The 26,503-nt window shown below is 38.4% G+C and overlaps 1 protein-coding gene across 4 annotated transcripts in view; it reads right to left on the reverse strand.

The window, feature by feature from the left end:
• LOC127440540 (E3 ubiquitin-protein ligase HECW1-like) overlaps positions 1–26,503 on the reverse strand; it is an 83,009-nt gene that overhangs the window by 19,558 nt on the left and 36,948 nt on the right. For 3 of the 4 annotated variants that reach the window (XM_051697204.1, XM_051697207.1, XM_051697206.1), the window contains 8 exons: positions 25,002–25,144; positions 24,639–24,739; positions 19,798–21,009; positions 15,819–15,920; positions 15,025–15,175; positions 2,766–2,878; positions 343–464; positions 77–262 (listed from right to left, as the gene is read on the reverse strand). In XM_051697204.1, the coding sequence (XP_051553164.1) occupies positions 77–262; positions 343–464; positions 2,766–2,878; positions 15,025–15,175; positions 15,819–15,920; positions 19,798–21,009; positions 24,639–24,739; positions 25,002–25,144 (2,130 nt within the window). The remainder of the gene's footprint in view (positions 1–76; positions 263–342; positions 465–2,765; positions 2,879–15,024; positions 15,176–15,818; positions 15,921–19,797; positions 21,010–24,638; positions 24,740–25,001; positions 25,145–26,503) is intronic. The other variant, XM_051697205.1, reaches the window with a different exon arrangement.

Genomic DNA, 26,503 nt, shown 5'->3' on the forward strand with positions numbered 1-26,503 from the left:
GAAGGAATGGAAAAAGAAGACAGACGCTTGAAATATTAGCTTGATAAACATCAGTGGGTATGAGCACTTCTCATACCTTCCCCTGTGGGTCCGTTTTGATCTCCCAGCCCCGCGGCAGCTCCACTTGAGCATCAGCAAACCGATTCAAGAAGGTCACCAGGTCACGGTTGTGCTGGTAGCGCTCAAAGTTGCGAGCATCACGCCTGATCTTTAGGATCATGTGTTTCAGACACGAGCTGTTGGTGAACATACGATACGCCCCCTAAAAAAAAAAAAAGCAAGTATGCAAATATTTAACATGTCTAATCTATAGAAATAGAGTGTATTGTAGCAGGAACTCACGTAATTAGCATGGAGCACAGTGAAGAACTCTGGGTGAGTGATGAATTTGACCGCTGGACTCTGCAGAAGAAACGTAATCTTTTGACAGTGACCAGGAGAACACGGAGTGTCTCTTCTTAATTCTGAAAAAGACAACAGAACAATACAGTATTTCTTGCATTTCTGTTCAGCACAGTAAAGCATAATCCGATTCATGAATAAATCTCTTCTATGAGTCGTCTCTTTCAATTTAACAGTTGCAAAGATTCACAAATCTTCACAATGTCTTAAACTTGTAAGTTAGCAGTTTGACGCTTCAACGAACTAAATCAGTTGGACCAGCTACTGAATTTAATAACTGACTCGAGTCAGCTTCGGTCATATCCAATTCGAACCTAGAGTGGGTACTGTCATATGCTTAGTTAAGATGCAAAAAACACAAGTTTTGTTTTAACAAATGGTCATTTAATAAAGGTAAAAAATAGGGCTGTCAATTTACCGTGTTTATTCAGTGCAATTAATTTTATTAAAAAATAATGCATTAAAAAATATATACAAATTAATCATGTCCCGGACCATAATACGGGATATTCCTACCATGGGAGAAATTCAAGCTTGAAGTACCACCTGTTTTCAGCAGGGGGCAGTAAGCAAAACTCCAGATGTATAGGCAACCCACAACTGAACAGACAACAAACCACACTCAGGCTTCACACCATAGACAGCACAAAATAAGAACGCATTCTTGCCTTCAAACACAGATGAACAGAGCACAATTATGAATGCAGGTATCTCGAGATGTTAAGTTTCAAACTGCAATTAACTTGACAAAGTGACCTAAAACCGCTGTTTATGACACGACGCATGCAAAGTGAGACGTTTCAAAAGGGTCCGTCTGATGCATGTGTACATTTAGGCGTCCTTAGAAAAGCCCTATCTCGGACAGATTGACGAATTCAATTGCAAAATGGATTGATGTGTGAACTGTTGAACAATGAAAGGCTTGTGTTTAATAATATGGAAATAAACAATAAACTGCCTTCTTCAGTCACTTTTGGATTGTCTTATCAATGGTTTACTCATCTGCCACGATAATGTCAAGCATTTTAATTATCTGAATTATTATAATATATAGAATATATATATTAGATTTTAAAATGATTTAAATATAACTATTTATAATTATTTAATAAATATATATTTAATTACTGTTATTTGAGGGGCTTTCTCAGAAAACATTTATATATGCAATTAATTGCAATTAATTAAATGGCATACCATGTAGTTAATTAAATTAACCCCATAACGCTGTGTGTATCAAATATGACACACAATGTTTAATGGCTCCTGTTTCACTCTCTGTTCAAGCTGAAAAGCCAAAAAACGTTTGGTATGTAAGTTTCACATATTCATGGCACCATCTAGTGGTTATTTGTGAAAAAAGTTAAAATGACGGCGGACTTGTGCGAAAAGTGACTCTTACGTTGGGATAAATGACAGCTTATTTTAATAAAGTAAAAGTAACAGTAATGACTATATTGTTACTGATATTTTAAAATGAGTATTTGCTGAATACAAGCAACTTGTGCTTGGTTAAAATTTTGTATATTATTTTATTGAAAAAGCCAGTTGAAATTACATGTATCAGATATGATACAATAGGCTTTTGAGGTATATCGCTCAATCACCATTAGATTCCATTCATGCCCACAATAATTATTATTATATTATTATGATGTCAACTTACCATAAGTTCCTAAGACCCAGTGAAAAAGTTTGAACAATTTCCCTTTTAAAAATGTCAGTATAATGTTTGGTGCATAAAATACATAAAATAAAAATTATAAAAAAAAATTTAAAAAAAATATATATATATATATATATATATATATATATATATATATATATATATATATATATATATATATATATATTCATTTATTATTTGATGTGCTGAATTTAACTGTGACATATTTCAATCCATATTTATAGACCAAGGAGAGCCAAACTCTCAAACATTTGGTATCTCTGAAAATCCCAGGGAGTTCATCTGATAATAACCCAAGATTTATCACTGTAGCATGTATAGTCTAAGAAAAATCTTACATAAAAAATGTCCTACACAAAAATGAATTGCTGGGCCTCAGGAGGATAATGACATTTAAAGCCTAATGTATCAAATATAATATATATAAAAAAAAAAAAAAAAAAAAAAATGGTTACGATTTCTTTTTATATTTTGTGTAGTGGTACTACAAACAGTGCAATGTAAGAAACAAAGATTTTCTGACAACTCTTTCATATGTCAGGCTTTACAGGGTTAAAATTTGTAATCGATTTACAGCCCTAGGGAAAAAAATCAAATGTTACAAAATAGTATTGATGTTGTTTAGTATGTTATAACCATTGTGTTAAATATAGACAGCTGATGTGTGTGAAATTACCATTTGTCTGTGGTGGTGAGTCCGTCTCAGTGTTGGCTGTCCTTTCGTTTCGAGGGCTGCCTGACTCTTCATCTCTCCCCTCTGTGGCCATCGTCCTCTGAATGGTCTGATACCTGATAAGTAGCCACATCAGGTATTACTCTCCAAATCACAAATGCAGCAAAACAAATGTTCTAATATTTCACTAGTAAACTGTTTAATGATGAATGGCATTTTTACAGAGAAAAACACTATACTTCATTTCAAGAGTATGAATACAGCTATTAAACTTTCCCCACAGGAAAGGATTGTACTAGGAAAAACAAGGGTACAATATCATTTTTGATTATATTGTTTATTAAAGTTAAATAAGTTTAATTAGAGTTAATTACATTTCAGCAATTTTATGTAAGTGAATTGCAATCATTTAATTGTACAATGTATATATCAAAATTGGCAAATGATAAACACATTACTGTCAACCCCTAGAAAACATCCCCTCAGAATGAGTAGCTGTCCATGTCTCCATTTCAGAGAATCTTTCATAAAACATTTCCATCGAAACACCCATAATTATGAAACCATCCATCCTGTTAGGAGCTTTTATGCAGCTCGATGTATACACTAAATCTTTGTGCTATGTGAGAATAATCCAGCCTAAAATTGTCATCTGCTGTCTGTGGGCTATCAAAGAAACAGGCTTTAATAACTTTCTAAATGGAAACATCACCTAAAACACTTTCCACCAATATATTTTTAACCTGTAGGTGGCAAAAAGAGTGCCTGTTATTTACTTCCTAACTAAATATACTGTATATGTAAAAAAAAAAAAAAAAAAAAAAAAAAAATATATATATATATATATTGAGCTCAACTTGTATTGAAACCATAATATATATATATATATATATATATATATATATATACATTATGGTTTCAATACAAGTTGAGCTCAATCGACAGCATTTGAGGCATAAAGATGATTACCAAAAAAAAAAAAAAAAAAAAGAATTAGACTAAATTTACCTCCTTTTCTTAAAAATAAAAAAATAAAAAAAAGAGTGAAAATGTAGGTTACAGTGAGGCACTTACAATAGAAGTGAATGGGGCCAATTTTTGAAGGGTTTAAAAAGGCAGACATGTGAAGCTTTTAATTTTATAAAAGCACAAATTTATTATTCTGTTAAAACTGGTGTTTTATTTGAGATGTAAAGTTGTTTAAATTGGTGTTTTTGTGGTCATTTTAGGGTTTGTTGACAATGTTGTCATGGCAAAGTAGTTGTAAAATTGGACAACTTTACACAGAAAAGTTTAGTAAGTGACTGTATCACACTAAAATCATGTTTACATGCATATCCTTTATGTCTTGTGGCTATACTTTTGAAACAGTGTGTATTTTAACGTTTACGGACTGGCCCCATTGACTTCCACTGTAAGTGCATTATTGCATTTATAAATGGTGGCACAAGCAATATGATAAAATATACTCATGTCCAATATATGATTCAATTTATTAACAATAATCATTATCACAATAAAGCTTTCTTTGTCAAGTAATAATGACCTTATTCAGCCCCTCAACTTTTCAGGGCTCCACACTTCCAGGTCTGTCTTCTGACTTCCGGTTTGCATTGAAGTTTCTGAGAAGAGTCGATCAAAATGGAATTCATGTGGGAGCACAGAAAGTATTTTGCTGTTCCAGTAAATGTTCATTTTCAGACACTCACGGAGGTTAATAGGACCTTGCAGATCACATTTGGACAGTTATGACACGCTGCACTTTTTCGTGATACAAGCACTTAAATGTTGTGGAATTCTGTTTTATTTTTTCACGTTCCAATAGTTGTGATAAGTTGATGAGCAAAATCTGCGCAGCACCAATCACCGGTGATCGGTTAGAAAATTGTCTGAGTGTAGTCAGACTTGCTCTGATGTCTTGCTGACGTATGCCAAAAAACTCTGCGCCTCGTTGTCGCAAGTTGCTTTCCCCTGACTGAGCTGACTAAAGGTATGATGGGAAACAATTTGCTGACGACACAGCTTACAGCTCATTGGCTTAAACAACTGTGATGTTTCGTTCTCTTCTAAAATGTTTGATTTTTATATCTCTAATATCATGTTTTAAGAGTATAAATTATATGTGAATATTCCCAACACTCTGACAGTGCGATCTCTGTTTGGATATGTGATTTTAATCATATTTATGAAATATCTAAAATACTTGTCTTTATAAACTAAAAATGGATGGAAAGACACGTCTTATTGGGGAAATTAAATAACAGGTACATTGAGTGTCTTTTTCATCATATTTATTTTCATTTTAAAGCAACAGAATTTAAATTATATCCACTTTAACAGCAACAGCACATGAACGTGAATCCCGCGATATCTGTCTTTGGTCTCGTAGGTGTCAGATCCACTACGACAGGGGTGTCCAAACTTTTGCAGTCAGGGGCCAAATGCAGAAGAAAATAAGGTGCCGCAGGCCGCATCACTGTAATAATTAAAAAAATGGCTAGAAGCTACTAGATTGCCACTATGCATAATCTTTATATTGTACGCTTAATATTATGCAAGTTTTAATCATAATTTGTGCTCTATGGTATGCTTGGGTAGGCCCTACATGTAAATAAAGGATGGGGTATTTCACTCACAAAGAACTCTTATAATGGAACAGTGATGCATCTTATACAAAATATTATACTCATTTATTCACATTTTCATCTTTTTGACGTCCCTTCAGTGACACTGCAAAGAACATATAGAGTGTTGGGTGTGACCCATCACAATTACCAGAATCAGATTACATTTTATCACTTTATGAAGTGATGCAAGGGATTACTCTTTATAGCTATACAATGTTTCAACAAAATATCAGAACGAACCAATTAATTACAGTAAACTTCCCAGTGCTACAGAGGACGTTCTGGAAGAGTATGCTCAGTTCGCGCGTCTCTGTGCGCATCAATAAACTCTGTTCAGCCGCTCGCACAACAGCAGCTCTACTCGGTTGTATGATCCGAGATATCGGGACATTTTAACAAGAACATGTACTCAAGTACATGAGTAAAGTATCTAACCTGATGTCAATCCTTTAATAAATGCATAATTCTTTCTGTGGGGCGCTTCATCTTTGAAAATAAAAGTATTCCAAACTCCTGTTAAACTCTGCCAGTGGATGAAGCTGATGGCAACAGCACAGAACTATGAAGGTAAAATAGTGCTTAAATGATTTGCATGCGCAGAGTAAGACTTGTAAAAGTGTAAATGAAGTTACAAGCATGACAGAAAAATGTGCATGCACAGAATAAGATTTGTTTAAGCGTAAATCAAATTGCAAGCGTAAAAATAAATCGCATGCGCACAGAACGTTTTATAAAGGTGTAAATCAAGATGCAAGCGCAAGAAAAAATATTAGCAATACTTTTAATGCTTTGTATAAGTGTAATTCTTGTGTTGTGAATCTGTAATTGCATATTAACACAAAATAAATTTGGTGTGTATTCTTCTGACTTACACTTTTGGCACCGTTTTTGTGCCTAAACATGGCCACTAACATTGCAAACCTGCAATCACTGATATGCAAGCAAAGAAAGGGTGTCATGAACAGCAAAACAGATCAGTGTGTATGTGTAAAATAAACTACTGTAAACGTGTAAATGACTTGTGTTTGTGGCATAGTAACCAATCAAATTAGGTTTTCGTTGAACAGCTTACTCTGACCTGACTGGTTTAATAACATGACAGACCGCTTCTTCATATGGCTCAGCATCGTTCCTCTGGGTATCTTTCCTCTCTTAAATATTAAACTGAAATATTAATACATACATGATTTAATTATATTTACTATTAATTATCATTGGCAAGGCATTTTGGTGAATAGATGGAATTAGCTGGTATCACAGAACTCATGCTAGAAAACAAATTAATAAAGTAAGCCATATAAAACAAAACTCTGTCCACAGATAGATAGATAGTTTACTTATATCATTTTATTTTTTAGAATGGGATCAGTGATACCGGCAGGTTCCATCCATCCACCCATTTGCCATGCCAATGAAAGTAATGAAAATAATGAACAGCAACAAGAAGAAACATTTGAACACCAGATTGAGATTTACATCAGTAAATGGTGTCAGCTCAACTTTACACATGCAATAAAAGAATGTGTATGTATTAATATTTCAGTCTAATATTTAAGAGAGGAGAGATACCCAGAGGAATGACACTGAGCCATATGAAGAACAAGCTGTCAGTCACATTCTTGAACCAATCAGGTCAGAGTAAACTTGTCAAGGAAAACCTCATTTGATTGGTTACTAGAAGCAGGCAGACCCGTCTTCCCCCTCACGTTTGCAACTCTTTTCAGTGAGAAATTTGTGCCAAAAGTGTGAGCGCAACAAAGGGAAGACAGAACAGAGATACCCTGTTCCGTCTTCCCTTTGTTGCGCTCACACTTTTGGATTGGATTATTTCTGAAAATTATTTATGTCACAAACACAAGGAATTTACATGTTCGCAGTAGTTTATTTTACACAAACACACTGATTCTCTGCAGTCAATCCATTTTGCTGTTCATGACACCCTTTCTTTGCTTGCATATCACTGATTGCAGGTTTGCAATGTTTTGGCCATGTTTAGGTGCCAAGTGCGAAAAAAAGTCAGAAGAATACACACCAAATTTACTTTGTGTTATTACGAAATTACAGATTCACAACACGTGAATTACACATATGCAAAGCACTAAAGTATTGCTAAAGTATATTTTTTCTTACGCTTGCAACTTGATTTACACCTTTACAAAACGTTCTGTGCGCATGCAATTTATTTTTATGCTTGCAATTTGATTTGTGCTTTCACAAATCTTACTCTGTGCATGCAAATCATTTAGGCAAAATTTTACCTTCATACAGAATGCATCAGTGGCGACGATGCGCTGTGAACAGTGGCTGTATGTGGTAGCGACATCCAGTGCCCAGAATATGAATTACATATAATTTCTCCATAGCGGGCCTAATTCTGTTTTATTTCTAAATAAAATCTCTCGCGGGCGCCATTGGAGCAGTCGGAGGGCCGAAGATGGCCCGCGGGCCGGACTTTGGACACACCTGCACTACGAGAAGTGAGAACTATGTCGAACTGTCTGACTTGACAGCTCTTAATTCACTCCTGCTATGACTTCAGCAGCCTACTCTCGTCTATTATCAAGGTGAGGCGTTTGGCATCTCGAACAAGCCTACAGACTATGGGAAATAGCGCTCTCGCGTACTCGTACTGAAGACACCTCCATTCATGCCTGAAAGGCCACTGACGTCATTTGCGTCATTCCCGTTGTTCAAACAAAGGCTACGGCAAACTAGCGCTGCGAAATGTTGCACCTAGTTCCCATCCTTCTGGGAACAGCAGTTATTTGAATAACTTTACATTTCATGACATTAACTATTGTTTTGTTGTTTTTGTTTGTTTGTCCTGTGTTTAGTCATCTTTTTCCAGTCAGTTTTACCAGAGACGGACTGCTGAACATTCGACAGCTTATACCAGACAGTCTTTTCCCGGTTTTTGAATATTCAGACATTTTGCTAGACATTTTAGTTGGAGGCAAAGCTTTGTTGTTCAGGAGATGCAGGCGAGTAAGACGAGCCGGTGCGCTGGTCAAACTCCTTCGGCGGGGCTTTCGAACAACGCTGCTGAGCATTCATCTTGCGAATCTCCGCTCTCTTCCTAACAAAACGGACGAACTACATCTCCTCACCCGCACAAACAAGGACTTTTCAACCTCTGCTGCCTTGTGCTTCACAGAAACCTGGCTGAGTGAAGTCATTCCGGACAGCGCATTACATCTGCCGGGCTTTCAGCTGTTCAGACATATCACATTGTGGAGTTAACGGAGTTAACATGTTTTTACATCAATGAAAGTTGGTGTACAGATGTAACAACATTAGAGAGGATGCGCTGTCCTAATTTGGAAGCACTCTTTATCAACTGTAAGCCTTTCTACTCGCCACGGGAATTTTCTTCGTTTATTCTGGTGAGTGTGTATATTGCGCCAAACGCGTGTTTGAATGCGGCGCTGCAACAGCTGGCTGATCAAATCACAGACACAGAACAACAATACCTGGACTCAGTTATTATTATTCTTGGGGATTTTAACAAAGCAAATCTAACACGTGAACTGCCCAAATACAAAGAGCACATCACATGCTCCAACAGAGACAGGAACATACTGGATCATTGTTACACAACAATAAAGGATGCATATTGCTCTGTCCCTAGAGCAGCTTTGGGACTCTCTGATCATTGCCTGGTTCCTCTTCTTCCAACCTACAGGCAGAAATTAAAATCAACCAAGCCAGTAGTAAGGACTGTAAAGAGATGGATCAATGAAGCAGAGCGTGAACTTCAAGCCTGCTTCGATTGCACGGATTGGAGTGTTTTTGAGGCTGCAGCCACAGACCTGGATGAGCTCACAGATACTGTTACATCATATATCAGTTTCTGAGAGGATATGTGCATTCCTACTAGGACATATTTAAAGTTGAACAACAACAAACCGTGGTTTACAGCAGAGCTCAGGCAGCTTCGTCAGGCCAAAGAGGATGCTTACAGGGGTGGGGAGAAAGTCTTGTACAATCAGGCCAGGAACACACTGAACAAGGAAATCAGAGTGGCTAAATGAAGATACTCTGAGAAGCTGAAAAACAAGTTTTCAGCTAACGACCCTGCAGTGTGGAGTGGCATAAAATAACGCACAAATTACAGGAATCCTACCCCCAACCCTGTGGTGGACCAACAACTGGCTGACTACCTGAATGTGTTCTACTGCAGATTTGAAAGGCCCAATCTCACACCCCACACCCACCCTGACCTTCACTTCACACAAACACCAACACATCCAACACCCCCCCCGCCCGCTACTCAACCTGCACTTAAGATCTGTGAAGATGATGTGAGCCGCGTCTTTCAGAAACAAAAGACGAGGAAAGCTTCAGGCCCAGATGGTGTCTCACCAGCGTGTCTTCGATCCTGTGCTAACCAGCTGGCCCCCATCTTCACATAGATCTTCAATAGATCACTGGAGCAGTGTGAAGTCCCATGCTGCTTCAAACGCTCAATCATTATTCCTGTCCCAAAGAAACCAAAAATCACAGGACTTAATGACTACAGACCTGTCGCCCTGACGTCTGTGGTCATGAAATCATTTGAGAGACTGGTATTGGCCCACCTGAAGAACATCACTGGACCCTTTCTAGATCCCCTTCAATTTGCTTATCAAGCAAACAGGTTTGTGGATGATGCAGTCAACATGGGATTGCATCATATCCTGCAACATCTGGACAGACCAGGGACATATGCAAGGATCCTTTTTGTGGACTTCAGTTCGGCTTTCAACACCATAATCCCTGCTATTCTCCAGAATAAATTACACCAACTCTCTGTTCCCATGTCTACAGTGCATCCGGAAAGTATTCACATGTACATAAGTATTCACAGCCTTTGCCATGACACTCAAAATTGAGCTCAGGTGCATCCTGTTTCCACTGATCATTCTTGAGGTGTTTCTACAACTTGATTGGAGTCCACCTGTGGTAAATGCAGTTGATTGGACATGATTTGGAAAGGCACACACATGTCTATATAAGGTCCCACAGTTAACAGTGCATGTCAGAGCACAAACCAAGCCATGAAGTCCAAGGAATTGTCTGTAGACCTCCGAGACAGGATTGTATCGAGGCACAAATCTGGGGAAGGGTACATAAAACTTTCTGCAGCACTGAAGGTTCCAATGAGCACAGTGGCCTCTATCATCCGTAAATGGAAGAAGTTTGGAACCACCAGGACTCTTCCTAGAGCTGGCCGCCCGGCCAAACTGAGCGATCGGGGAAGAAGGGCCTTAGTCAGGGAGGTGACCAAGAACCCGATGGTCACTCTGACAGAGCTCCAGCATTTCTCTGTGGAGAGAGGAGAACCTTCCAGAAGAACAACCATCTCTGCAGCACTCCACCAATCAGGCCTGTATGGTAGAGTGGCCAGTCGGAAGCCAAATGACAGCCCACCTGGAGTTTGCCAAAAGGCACCTGAAGGACTCTCAGACCATGAGAAAACAAAATTCTCTGGTCTGATGAAACAAAGATTGAACTCTTTGGCCTGAATGGCAAGCGTCATGTCTGGAGGAAACCAGGCACCACTCATCACCTGGCCAATACCATCTCTAGAGTGAAGCATGGTGGTGGCAGCATCATGCTGTGGGGATGTTTTTCAGCGGCAGGAACTGGGAGACTAGTCAGGATTGAGGGAAAGATGAATGCAGCAATGTACAGAGACATCGTTGATAAAAACCTGCTCCAGAGCGCTCTGGACCTCAGACTGGTGTGGAGGTTAATCTTCCAACAGGACAACGACCCTAAGCACACAGCCAAGAAAACAAAGGAGTGGCTACGGGACAACTCTGTGAATGTCCTTGAGTGGCCCAGCCAGAGCCCAGACTTGAACCCAATTGAACATCTCTGGAGAGATCTGAAAATGGCTGTGCACTGACGCTCCCCATCCAACCTGATGGAGCTTGAGAGGTCCTGCAAAGAAGAATGGGAGAAACTGCCCAAAAATAGGTGTGCCAAGCTTGTAGCACCATACTCAAAAAGACTTGAGGCTGTAATTGGTGCCAAAGGTGCTTCAACAAAGTACTGAGCAAAGGCTGTGAATTTTTATAAAGCTTAAATGTAATTAAAATTGGTGAAAACGTAATGTAAAATAAACATACACTTTCACATTCTAAGTATATACAGTATGTACAGTTGAAGTCAGAAGGTTACATGCACCTTAGCTAAATACATTTAAACTCGGTTTTTCACAATTCCTGACATTTAATCGTAGAAAACATTCCCTGTCTTAGGTCAGTTAGGATCACTACTTTACTTTAAGGAAGTGAAATGTCAGAATAATAGTAGAGAGAATTATTTATTTCAGATTTATTTCATTCATCACATTCCCAGTGGGTCAGAAATTTACATACACTTTGTTAGTATTTGGTAGCATTACCTTTAAATTGTTTAACTTAGGTCAAATGTTTTGGGTCACCTTCCACAAGCTTCTCACAATAAGTTGCTGGAATTTTGGCCCATTCCTCCAGACAGAACTGGTGAAACTGAGTCAGGTTTGTAGGCCTCCTTGCTCGCACACGCTTTTCAGTTCTGCCCAAACATTTTCTATCGTATTGAGGTCAGGGCTTTGTTATGGCCACTCCAATACCTTGATTTTGTTGTCCTTAAGCCATTTTGCCACAACTTTGGAGGTATGCTTGGGGTCACTGTCCATTTGGAAGACCCATTTATGACCAAACTTTAAATTCCTGGCTGATGTCTTGAGATATTGCTTCAATATATCCACATAATTTCCCTTCCTCATGATGCCATCTATTTTGTGAAGTGCACCAGTCCCTCCTGCAGCAATGCACCCCCACAACATGATGCTACCACCCCCATGCTTCAAGGTTGGGATGGTGTTCTTCGGCTTGCAAGCTTCACCCTTTTTCCTTCAAACATAATGATGGTTATTATGGCCAAACAGTTCAATTTTTGTTTCATCAAACCAGAGGACATTTCTCCAAATGTAAGATCTTTGTCCCCATGTGCATTAGCAAACTGTAGTCTGGCTTTTCTATTTTAGTTTTGGAGCAGTGGCTTCTTCCTTGCTGAGCAGCCTTTCAGGTTATGTTGATATAGAACTTGTTTTACTGTGGATATAGATACTTGTCTACCTGTTTCCTCCAGCATCTTCACAAGGTCCTTTGCTGTTGTTCTGTGATTGATTTGCACTTTTCGCTCCAAACTACATCTTTAGGACACAGAATGCATCTCCTTCCTGAGCGGTATGATGGATGTGTGGCCACATGGAGTTTATACTTGCATACTATTGTTTGTACAGATGAACGTGGTATCTTCAGGCATTTGGAAATTGCTCCCAAGGATGAACCAGACTTGCGGAGGTCCACAATTCTTTTTCTGAGATCTTGGCTGATTTCTTTTGATTTCCCATGATGTCAAGCAAAGAGGCACTGAGTTTGAAGGTAGCCCTTAAAATACATCCACAGGTACACCTCCAATTCATTACACCTCCTATCAGAAGCTTATTGGCTAATTGTCTAAAGTCTTGAAATCATTTTCTGGAATTTTCCAAGCTGCTTAAAGGCACAGTTAACTTAGTGTATGTAAACTTCTGACCCACTGGAATTGTGATAAAGTCAATTAAAAGTGAAACAATCTGTCTGTAAACAACTGTTGGAAAAATTACTTGTATCATGCACAAAGTAGATGTCCTATACGACTTGCCAAAACTATAGTTTGCTAATATGAAATCTGTGGAGTGGTTAAAAAATTAGTTTTAATGACTTCAACCTAAGTGTATGTAAACTTCTGACTTCAACTGCATATACTGTAAGTATATATACCTAAAACATCTGGTAAACCAAACGCAATGGGTGGATAACAATGGAAGATGGTCAGGTGTGTCGTACGGAGATATTTTCTATTACTTTGTGTTGACTCTAGGAGTTACCTGAGCATATCAATACGTCCACAGCAGGAAGGAAGGATCATATTGAATTTATGAATGAAGCTCATTCACACATTAAACTAGTAATGATAACTTTTAGCAACTGTTACACCGGAAGTACAAAGACAAAATTTTCAAGATGGTTATGCACTAATTTCTCTGGCACATAAGATTAATAGGTCATGAGCTTAAATGCAGACCGTTTACAGTTGCCAAGCAACATACCAACTTAATATAGTAACTGGCCTCATCAATTCAGCTTTGAGAGTCAGAACTATCCATTTCAAAACAGGGTTACTTTAGTTTTCAATTTTTTATTAAGTTTTTGTTTCTATTTTATTTTGAATTTGTCATTCCAATTTAGCTTAGTTTTTGTTAATTTTCACTTTTTGACTGTTAGTTTTAGTTTAGTTTTTTCATTTTTTCCTAGTTTCAGTTTAATCATTTAAATATGTCTTTAATATAATGTCTTTAGTTTTCTCTGGGCAGTCTTGTGTTATTGCTATCTAGTGGCATTTTCATCTTTGCAGATTGCAAATGTTTCAAATTTTATAATATACTGTGTATCAAAACATTTAAATAATAATTCAAGGTAATTTTGTTTTTATTTTCATTAATTTTGGAAATATGAAAAAAAGACGGTGTGGTTGTTTCAAGGAGCACAATACTTGTCGACCCCTCTCCAAACATGGCGCTTATGGTTGTGACCATAAAGCTCTATTTTGGTCTCGTCACTCCAAATTACAGTGTGCCAGAAGCTGTGAGGTGTGTCAAGGTGTTGTTGGGCATATTGTAACCGGGCTTTTTTGTGGCATTGGCTTCTTTCTGGCAACTCGACCATGCAGCTCATTTTTGTTCAAGTATCATCGTATTGTGCTCCTTAAAACAACCACACCGTCTTTTTCCAGATCAGCCTGTATTTCTCCTGAGGTTACCTGTGGGTTTTTCTTTGTATCCCGAACAATTCTTCTGGCAGTTGTGGCTGAAATCTTTCTTGGTCTACCTGACCTTGGCTTGGTATCAAGAGATCCTCGAATTTTCCACTTCTTAATAAGTGATTGAACAGTACTGACTGGCATTTTCAAGGCTTTGGATATCTTTTTATATCCTTCTCCATCTTTATAAAGTTCCATTACCTTGTTACACAGGTCTTTTGACAGTTCTTTTCTGCTCCCCATGGCTCAGTATCTAGCCTGCTCAGTGCATCCACGTGAGAGCTAACAAACTCATTGACTATTTATACACAGACACTATTTGCAATTTAAAAAGCCACAGGTGTGGGAAATTAACCTTTAATTGCCATTTAAACATGTGTGTGTACCCTTGTGTGTCTGTAACAAGGCCAAACATTCAAGGGTATGTAAACTTTTGATCAGGGCCATTTGGGTGATTTCTGTTATCATTATGATTTAAAAAGGAGCCAAACAACTATGTGATGATAAATGGCTTCATATGATCACTATCCTTAAATATTTTTTTTTTGCATGATCAGTCATATTTTCAAAATCAATGCCAAAATTTCTGCCAGGGTATGCAAACTTTTGAGCACAACTGTGTGTGTATATATATTAGTCACAGGACAGGACAGTCTTCACAGGATGCACTATGAATGTAATTAATTTTTATTTGTACCCCAGATCTTTGGTGATGAAAAAAAAAGACTTTGGTTTACTCAAGTTTAAAACTTTGTTTCTTACTAAAAAGAGTAACTGCTGATAAAACAGTTGTTTACCTCCTGTTGAGCTGCTCCATCTGCTGGACGGAACCAGACCTGCGCAGGCCATCCGGTGTGGCTGCAGACGTGGGCCGTTGCCAAGTGGTGGTCCGGTTAATGTGATCCACGTAGAACACACGACCATGACTGTCAATACGGGCCTCCCAATCTAAGCATGCCAAACAAAACAAACACACACACACATTTGTTTATGTATCATAATGGGAACCTGCCATAAACGTACATTGTTCTTAAATTAAGCTAATTTTTGTACGTTTATTGTCTGCCAGGTATAAAATCGTAGTCTTATTGCTTAGAGAAGCAATAAGAAAATCTCCTCTTCAAGCCGTACAATTTGAGGAACTATTAAAGTTTGTAGCACAAATGGTAATATAATACGAAGTATAATATAATATGAAATATAATACTTAGGGTTAAGAGTTAGGGGTTTTGAAAAAGCAAGCACCACTAATTAAGACAATATAAAGTCCCTTTGTGAAGCTTGTTTGTATAGTAGGGAAGTCCCAAAGATTCCCCCAATGTATGATGTTTCAGATTTCACTAATTTTGACAGCAGTCTGAAGAGGATGTGACAGACAGAAACAATAGACGTATTCAGTGGTTTACTCTAGACAGTAATCAGAATCTGTGTGCATTAGTGTGTGAATAAAATAAATGTTTCATCTGATATGAGCATTTGATTGCATATAAGTGGTTGTAGTTTGACTCACAACGTTTCTGAAATGACTAAAGTATATCTGACAGCTGTGAATATGCAAATGAAGGTGTGGGGTGAGAACATGAGAACTTACTCGGAGGCAGTGGCTCATCTATGGTGGGGTAGTGATGAGGATCTGGCCGAAGAGTGGGCAGCTGGCTGACTGCAGGATGATTACAAGGCAAAGGACACTCTCCTGAACACAAAACTGAATGTATTTAAAATACTGAATGTTCCATGTGTCTGCGTATTTGTGCTCAAGTACATTAGGGGAATCCTTGTGTTTTATGCAAGAATGAAACCCCACTATTACAGCGCAATTCTGTTGCAGGTCGCAATGAAAAGTTAAGGAAACAAACACAGCAACAACTCTGGAATATCTGGAAATAAAGTGTAGCAACACTTAATAAAATAGCGAAGTCTTCCTCGGATCCCATGTTTGATATTTACACATGCGTCGCAGGGAAATTATGCTGCTGTGGAGAACCCGTGACCGAGCTGCATGTATACGGGAGCAAAGAGAAAGCTATGAACATGTAAACGAGAATACCACTTTCCAGCCTTAACCTCCTGAGACCCGAGCATGACTGCTGTGTTCATTTTCCATTTCCATTTTTGATTTGTAACTAGTGGAACCTAATAAACATGCAAAAAATAATGTGAATAATTTTCCTAAACACTGATGTCTTCATATGGGGACATCGGGACTAAGTTGTGAAATTTTAAATAATACCTAGCTATAGAAAGTCTGATTTTTTTAATCAAATTTATTATGTTTACAGGAGTGTTGGTTATTCATGTTTTTGAGAAGTTACATACATTACAGCTGATTTTCTTGGGAACAATGTGCATTGGGAAAAGCAAACAAAAACATTGTACAAATAAAAATTGTTTGACTTGATTTGATATTTATGTTGCAATGTTTTTTTTTTCTACATTGGCACAAAATCTCAATGTTCTCTCTTTGCACCGTCAAATAAACAAGTGATAGCCAGTGCTGAAGCATTTTACCACTCGGAACTTAGCATAATTAATTTGCATAAAAGTAATGGCCAGCATCGTCCAATCACTGCCAACCATGTTAAAATAAAATTATACATTATAAATTCTGAATCTATGCACTGATTACCATTGTCCCATGTCTGCCAACCATGTTGAGTAGTCCAAACATCATCTGCAGCCTGAAACTGAATTTTTGGTCGGATGTTATGAATGCACTTGGCTACACAGGAAAGCTATAGGATAACCCTTGCTCCCCATTTAGTGAATGACTTAACCTCCAGTTAAGAACGGATTAAGAACTGAAAGGCCCATGGACTGTTACACCATGGAGGCACCCCATGACGTGACTACATTCACCTTAATGTGCTACAGGACGCTTGGCAGATTTGGTTGGATTTTTCAAACAGATGGAAGAAAAGTTTGGAGCAATATTTTACACGGCTAATTATATGTAGGCCTACTTTTTAATTATGAACCGATCAAAAATCACGTGTTATTAATAGAGATGTGCACGGCACCTGTATTCAAATAGCCTACCAAAATCACAATTTGGTTATTCTGCATATGTATAGAGGTCTTCAACCTGAACTGAGTCCGACGGTACCCGACAAACCTAGAGGTTTCGGGGCAGGTTCCGGTCAGTTTTTCAAGTAGGCTATATGGCGAGTTACAGGCGGTTCACACGTGCGTCTGCGCTGTGTTTTAACTGATTTTCTATACAAACACGCACTGGATGGACGTCTTTGATTGTTGCGCCACAACTCACTTTTTTCAGCGTACCGTGGCGGACTGTCGCATTTTTTAAACACTGTGTTAAGTTTAAAAGAACTTTAAAATGTATAAATGCTTCGAGACACCTGTGTTCTGTTTCACCATTTGTTGCGTTGCATCAAACTTTTCGGCGCTGGTGTCACAAATTGACATTCTGATGAAGTTCAGGTTGCAAAGGGGACTTTACACAAGATTCCAGATTGTTTTTCACCTGGCAAAGTTTCAGCTTTTGATAAATGGTGAGCCAGTGTTTTTTTCCCTTTTTGCTCTGGTGCAGACAATAATTACACAAGTTAAATGAGAAATCATTTAAAAATCAAAGCATCCCGATGAAGTTTATAAATCGTAGCATTCACTGCCTCGTGGAAAATGAACCTGCCCGGGCAGAATTATGCATTTTCCATTGATTAAGAATAGGCCTACTATGTTGCAGGCAGTGACAGAGATTAGTTTTGTTCGGCTTTAATGTAATTTTATTATTTGAAGATCTATGTATTGTGCTATTTAGGCTCATAGCTCACTGTGCGCTTTATTCCCCGCTAATCTTAGTTTGTGTTTGACGGATTCATGGCAATAAATTTTCTTTATTCCAGAGTCCCGACTCCCAACAGGGGGTGGCTGTGGCTGTGGCTCAGGTGGTAGAGCGGTTTGCCACTAATTGCAGAGTTAGCGGTTCGATTCCCGGCCCACATGACTCCACATGCCAAAGTGTCCTTGGGCAAGACTCTGAACCCCAAGTTGCTCCCAATGGCAGGCTAGCACCTTGCATGGCAGCTCTGCTGTCATTGGTGTGTGAGTGTGTGTGTGAATGGGTGAATGAATCACAGTGTAAAGCGCTTTGGAACCGCTAAGGTTAAAAAAGGCGATATATAAGTACAGACCATTTACCATTTTACCAACAAATAACAGAATAACCATTCGTGAACTCTCACGGTTAACCAAATTTTACAAACGGTTACGTAAACATATTTAGGGCATTAAGACATCTTTTGCTTATCATTAAAAATTAAATGCATGCAGGACTTAAACATTTTAAAGTCCTCCATATTGTTGCACAAATTCTGTCGCTTATTTTAATTTAAACAATCAGCTTTGTACACAACCAGGGTTGTGTACAAATCTTATCATTGTGTTTGAAAGCGTTTTGTGAATCAAAGGCTGTTCTCTGTAGTCCATCAAATAAATGTGCTGCACCTGTGAGACGCAGATTCCCTAAGCGGGCACTCTAGTGTCTTTGCTCGCGCTGCTGTAGTCCTGCACACATTCAGCCGAACAAATGGTATTTCACCTAAGGTCGACATTTACGTGGATTTATAATAGATAACACAAAATAACTAAGTAACTAACTAAATAAATAAAAAATAAATAATTGCTTTAGAGCTCGAAGCCCCTTGGGTTTAGAGGCCACTGGGCAATGGCCCAATCGGCCTGGTGGTTAATCCGTCCTTGCCTAGTGTGCAGTCAGTCTGCACTGGTCTCAGAACAGTTCAAAATGCACTTTATTTTCATCCTCTCCATGTAAAGCATCTGAAAGCAACATTTTTCAGCTTTTGGATGAACCCATTGATTCTAAATGTGATAATGCACAGTAAATATAGGATTTCTAATGAAAAACGAGCACTATTGTCCATTATATTGGTCATTGTGTTTAACAGCGTGCCGCTTCCTGATAATTTGCTTAAATATTTAAAATGGCCTTTCGGATGAAACTAAAGATTCTAGTCTTTTGATTCAAACATGTTTCAATGTAAAAACTTAAATAAGTTTCCTACCAGATGTAGTTTTGTTGGCGTTTCTCCCATAGACAAACTTCACTGAGATCTGCACCATGTTTTTCTGTCACATGACTCGGTGCATCAAAAGTTTAACCCTTTACTGACAGCCCAGAGTGACCTGAACTGAGATCAGTCGGTTTAAATTCAATTCAATTATGTATAGCGTATAGTGAAGACAAAACACACAGTCCACGCAGAAGGACGCGGGGTCGCATGAGGTTAAGCTACTTTCTCGCAATAAAGGCTTTCTGGTGTCAATGTAAACCAGCTCACTAACTTTCAGAACACGAAACCATTTATTGAAACTAAGCTGCAAAAATGTCTCGTCTGGAAATCTTCATGGTTTTCTTGCCATTTTATAATTTTAATTTTTGGTGCAAGAAACCTTGAGTAACATTACAAGTGGACTACAAAAGTGCAGAATATGTCCCCTTTAATATTTAGAGTACGTAAAAACCCACTGTAGCTCGATAATGTAGATTATCTATGCATGAAAAAATTTCCAGTATCCCTTTGGCTACTTACTTTTGCTGCTTGGTCCAGTTCCAGGTGATTCTCCAATACCCATAATGCTGTGTGGGCTTTGGACGTGACTGTCTGGTGCCTCCTCCCACTGAAAGCTTCCGTCCCCTGGCTCCCGGCTCTTAGCACCTTGTCCCGACCCCGCCTCCAATCCCAGAATCCCGTTCACCCTGTCCATCTCATCCTCATCATCCTGTGAGGAAAACACTATGCTCTCTGACCTACGGGCACTATCTAGAGATGGTGCCCGCATTGGGACCACGGTCCTCTGTACCATATGACTACAACAGGGAACTGGGCTCAAGTCACACTCACTTTCCACCGGAGACCTTTGACCTCTAACCTGACCCTCAGCCCCAAACGGCTGCTCGTCTCCAACGAGCATCTGAATGAGATCAGACAGGCGTTCGTGCGAGCGACTGCGAGGCAGTGTTCTGCGTGGGCAACTGGGAGTTAAAGTGTCAAGCTCTAGAGTTGCACCCTCTTCATCATCTTCCTTTTCCTCCTCCACTCCCTGTGGTCGGTCAGGTTTAGGCCCAGCCGCATCCCCTTGGTTTCCTGGTTCGGGCTGGGTAGACGGTAGGCTATGCAGCAGGTGGTGGATTCGGATGTAATGGGAGCGCGGAGTCTCTGGTTCTCCGCAGGCAGACGCAATAACCGTTTCAAGTTCTGAAACTGGAAGAGAGCACGGCCGTGGCTTTCGTCGTGGTGTGGTTCTGATTCTTAGTGAACAGCCTTCCACTAGATCCACCTCTGCTTCTTCTGGGACCGATTGAGGGTCCGAGGCTTCCTCCTCTTCCACAACAGCAAGAGTTTCTGATGGGTCTACAGGCCCTTCAGCAAAGGCACTAGGAGTCTCTGCCTCCTCTTGGTTGCTCTCTTCTGCCTCTACATTTGTCTCAACCTCCTCCAATTGTTCTGAAGCTTCTTGTTCTTCCGCAGCATCATGGCTCTCGGCCATCTCCTCCTGTTGCTCCTGCATTTCTGGATGCATCTGCTGCTCTGCCTCTAAAGTCTCTGCCTCTACAGTCTCTGCCTCAGCAGCACAGCTGGGACCAGAGTCAACGTCCATCATCTCTACAGAGGCTGTGTCTCCATCCAGAGGAAGCTCTGGGGCACCCTGGTCCAAGCTCATGGTGTCTTCGGCCTGAGGTTGGCCTTGAGCTTCCGCGGCCGCCACTGGCTGTTCTGTGCTAAGAGACATGTCCTCATCGTCTGTGGAGAGGACAGAAGCAGGTGAAGTACAGTCATACAATTAGCATGATGAACTAGCAGTCTAGCAGTGTCAGAAGTTAACTTTTCCATTCAGGGGCAGTAATTGCTGCCTGGATTTGATTTTCAGGGGCATTTTGTACGTGTATGAGGGCATACTTCATTCTAAACTAGAGGTTGACCAATATATTGGTTTTACCAATTAATCTGTGCCAACAGTTGATTTTTGGAATGTTTGGTAGTTGGCAAAAATCAGTGCGATAGTTTTTCCCCCTCCCTGTTCTTCTGTGGCTAAAACTCTTAATCTGCTGAATATATAGGCTACAAAAAGCTTAATTTGGTGAATATTTACATATAGAGCATTGTAATGGAGCCAAGACATCACTGTTTATGAACTAATTCACAATTATAAATGCATGTTTGTTATAAATGCATGTAAGAATGCATGTTTTGTTTTCCTTGTGTGTTGTGTGAGCTGGAAGCACAGATATTTCAAAATCAGAGTCTCCGGTGTATTTCGGGCTTGTTTGTAATTAAAAGTCCGGCATAACGCACCAAATCTTTGTTTTTCTGGTTATTATTGGGATTTTGGTTGCACAACAACATGCATCTGGGATTTTACTCATTTAGGACTCTTGCAACCTCTATGTCTGTGTAAGAAAATGTTTTAACATTCAATAAATCGATTTTAAAAACTATCAGCCCATTTATTGGTTATCAGCCTTTTCCACCACCTTAGTTATCGGTATTGGCAAAATCTATCAGTCTATCAGTCAACCTTTTTCTAAACATTAAAAAAAAAAATTATTACTGTGTCTTCCTTTCATTTTAAATACTTCAATTATATAAATTTATTCACACAGTTCTCCATTTGAATTAGATTGAGAATATATTTACTCTTACCCATAAAATTAAATCAACATCAAATCATATTTTATGCCATCATATGTATAACTTATCCTAACACAGAATATTAAGAACTACATCAGATGTTCCAAATAAAAAAACATAGGAATTCATTACAGAAGCATTTTAATTTTGGGGGCTTTTTTGTCACTTTTGTTGGCACTCTTGCCCTGAGCCTCTCTTAATTTCTAACCCTGCAGTCTAGTAGGGATAAACTACATATTTATAATCATATTGGTATCAGCCAATAAATGAAAGTTTTAATGTTACAGAAAACATTCTTATAGAAAAAAAAGAAAAGATTTAGAAAATTAGAGCATATTGAAAGCCAATTATATGATTCCTTATTAAAAGAGATAAGGTTTTTTTTAATGGCCTAAGCAGATACCAAAATCGTCAGAAGGGTGGCCAGCAACCGATAACAGAATATAGAAAATGAAAGCAGAAAATGTTCAATATACACCAAGGAGGATAATTAGTAAATTCTGGAACTGAAACTAGGCAGAATGACCACAGGAAAGAATATTGTATGCAGTTGTATTTGTTTTAACATAGACAGTTATCCATTGCACATGATGTCAGATTTCATTTGAAGGATGTAGGGCTTGGAACATGGCTTTTTAAGGGTGGCTTTTTTGGTTTTCGTAATCAGGCTCACAAAATGTTTTTTTTTTATTTATTTTTTTATCAGCCATCATAACGGTTATCAGCTACAAAATACTCTGCAAATAAAAGAATTATAATTGACATTAAGCATTGTCATTTACTTGTCCAAGTAAAAAAGTTACATGTTCAGAGAAAAAAAGGATTTGTTTTCTAAAATTATGACAGATGCCCAACCTAATAGTATACCAATGTAATCAACTCGATTATAACCCCTGAGTTATAATGTTACTCGGGGATGAAATTTGTAATGCTAAAACATTTACATAATTATTTGCAGTGTTGACAGCTTTGTTGATTTTAAACAGGTGCGTTTGTTTTATTGCATCGCTTGCTAAAAGAGACGTGGTACAATGGCATTTGCATGTCGAATTTACAGATTTATAGATCTGTAACATCTTAAGTTCAGTAAATACAGTTGTGCTCAAAAGTTTGCATACCCTGGCAGAAATTGTGAAAATTTGGCATTGATTTTGAAAATATCATGTCTTTTATTTAAGGATAGTGATCATATGAAGCTATTTATTATCACATAGTTGTTTGGCTCCTTTTTAAATCAAAATGATAACAGAAATCACCCAAATGGCCCTGATCAAAAGTTTACATACCCTTGAATGTTTGGCCTTGTTACAGACACACAAGGTGACACACACAGGTTTAAATGGCAATTAAAGGTTAATTTCCCACACCTGTGGCTTTTTAAACTGCAATTAGTGTCTGTGTATAAATAGTAAATCGTGCTCCTTGAAACAACCACACCGTCTTTTTCCGGAGCAGCCTGTATTTCTCCTGAGGTTACCTGTGGGTTTTTCTTTGTATCCCGAACAATTCTTCTGGCAGTTGTGGCTGAAATCTTTCTTGGTCTCTCAGACCTTGGCTTGGTATCAAGAGGTCCCTGAATTTTCCACTTCTTAATAAGTGATTGAACAGTACTGACTGGCATTTTCAAGGCTTTGGATATCTTTTTATATCCTTTTCCATCTTTATGAAGTTCCATTACCTTGTTACACAGGTCTTTTGACAGTTCTTTTCTGCTCCCCATGGCTCAGTGTCTAGCCTGCTCAGTGCATTCACATGAGAGCTAACAAACTCATTGACTATTTATACACAGACACTAATTGCAATTTAAAAAGCCACAGGTGTGGGAAATTAAACTTTAATTGCCATTAAAACCTGTGTGTGTCACCTTGTGTGTCTGTAACAAGGCCAAACATTCAAGGGTATGTAAACTTTTGATCAGGGCCATTTGGGTGATTTCTGTTATCATTATGATTTAAAAAGGAGCCAAACTACTATGTGATAATAAATGGCTTCATATGATCACTATCCTTAAATAAAAGACAGTTTTTTTGCATGATCAGTCATATTTTCAAAATCAATGTCAAAATTTCACAATTTCTGCCAGGGTATGCAAACTTTTGAGAACAACTGTATGTGACAAAACACGCTTTCACACTGCACATCTCCCACTAAACTCAACAAGCTGCTGAAAGCTGAACGAGAGGGAGAGGGAGACTGATTTATTCACGCAGATTCTAATATTACAGTTTGATACAAATACAATATTAATGTTTTGATTTGTTCATCTGTTTTGATTTTCAGCTATCTGTTCAAGTGAATAAACGTGTGCAGGAATTCCCTGCATAATGAAGATCGAACATGCAGGAATTATTAAAATCGTACGCTACCTGCAATCCCATGCCAAATTTCAGGTCCTGTTAGATTATTTTCAACAGCAAAACATTAACTTTTTAAAAGAGACACAGGCCTACGTTACAGTATATCATAAATAGAGCCTGTTATTTTGTCATTATTGATGTTTTAATCAGACTACTTGACCCGTTGGGCAAGTAAAATTCTCTTTCACTTGCCCCTTCAAAAATCCACTTGTCCCGGACAAGCGGACAAACGTTAATTTCGAGCCCTGTATTGATTATCAGTATCAGCCAAAATAATCAGTGCATGCTTACAATCTAGTGTTAATTGTTTAATGTAGTGGGCTGTATACTACTAATAAATTGAACCTTTATGTTCAATAAAAGTTGGAATAAATATAGAAGTACCTGGGTGGATGGAAGAGGTGATCTCAAACCTGAACTGCAGCTGACCACTGACATGCTCTGTTGGAAGCCTCCGTCCCAGCACGTAGCTGACCACTCGGTCCCTGTGACAGAATAACACACCAACACACTGTATTAAAACAAGGGGATAAGACAGAAAGACACAATTAGTATTCAACTACATTTTTGAGATTGACACCATAGCCTTGTAATTAGCATTTAAACTTAACAGAATATAAAACTCATTATGCACGAAGCCATGTAATGACAAATGAATATGGAGAGAAACATTGCAAATGCAAATACACATCAAAAGAGTCTAGTTTCTTTTTGTCTTTAGTTTAGGCGTTTATCTGAAGTACGTACCCGATGGCATGCTTCTCCAATAATCTTTGCACTGGCATGGACAGCTTGCCAAGAAAACGCTTTATAATGGGGCGGCTTTTGGCAAACTTGTCCTTCACCTCGATTTCTAACACATCCGTGGGCAGAGACACAAAATGAAAGCGCTACAAGTAAGAATAGAACAACAGAGGAGAAAGAGAGAGGAATCATATGTTGGTATCAACAGTGAAGCGATCACTTTTTTATCAACAGTTCAATTAGAATGCAAGAAGCCACTCTTTTTTTTTAACTGTGGGGGCAGTTAAAGTCACCCAAATGTCTCAACACTGAACATGAGGTACAATAAATTAATAAAAATCAGCACGCCCTTGTATTAAGAATTCACGGAACAGTTGCGCCACTTTTGCACATGGTATTAGAGTGCTATCGTCTTATTCACTAACTAGCACTGAAATTGTGCATTTAAATTAAGACACTGTCATTCCTTTACGTGCAAAAACTACTCCTTTCTACATAAATTAGGCTTATTACAGATTGCGCTTCTATCACAAAAAATTGTAAATTTTACAAAATCGCAAATATAAATTGCGCTATTACCGCCAAATGAAAGTAGGTGGTAAAATAAATGTTATTTTGTACATTTTCTATCGATCATATGAGCAGTAATTCATCAAATAATGATCAAGAGATGGAGAAGAGCGTTATATTCTGGCATATATCAAGATGCACAGTGTAGCCAAGTGCACTAACGTCATATTGAAGAGATGATTCAGGTGTCTGGTGCATCACATTGATGCTGTAAAGTCCCGACGGGGTGTGTCAGATAACAATGGTCTGCTGCATCCTCCGCTATATAGCACTCAGAATCATCCAACAACATCAGAATTGCCACGCAAATTGCGTTCAGCATTTGCACCACTGCCTGATCTGCATAATTCCTTTAGTGAATCGGGCGCTGCACCAGTGCAGACAGTGTGTGAAAAAAAAACTGTGCTTTTATCAGGCCCATTTCATTTTTAGTGAATTCCCCCCATGGCCTCTTCAATGGGTTGCACTGTTGTTTAAAGTGTTTGGAATCATTTTGCAGAAGAAACATTGCAAAAACATCTTTTAAACAAATTTCAGTAGACAAAAAATACAAAAACCGAGCTAGCCTAGAAGACAAGTTAGAATTAAATGTGATTGAGGACTATTGTGCAGCTTTATACAGTGCTTGTCTCATCTCTCAAAGCCTCGTTTTCACTCCCAAAGAAACAAATATGACCCTACCGTGAATCAGGTCTATACTCTTAAATATAAAGAACTGATGAACCTAAAGAGTCCTAGACCGACTTGTACAGACAACTCACTGACTAGTCGATTACAGAAATATCTTGTTTTGCACATTGCTACTCAACTGAAAAATTATTTTCAGTGAATAATAACTTATTTTAGTCTGTTCTTCACAGAAAGCCATAATTTGGCTTTATCTGCAATTATATATATATATAGCGCACAAATCATATGGACTTCATTTATTGTTT

This window comes from Myxocyprinus asiaticus, chromosome 5, assembly GCF_019703515.2.
Source record: "Myxocyprinus asiaticus isolate MX2 ecotype Aquarium Trade chromosome 5, UBuf_Myxa_2, whole genome shotgun sequence".
In the NCBI taxonomy this organism is placed as follows: Eukaryota; Metazoa; Chordata; class Actinopteri; order Cypriniformes; family Catostomidae; genus Myxocyprinus; species Myxocyprinus asiaticus.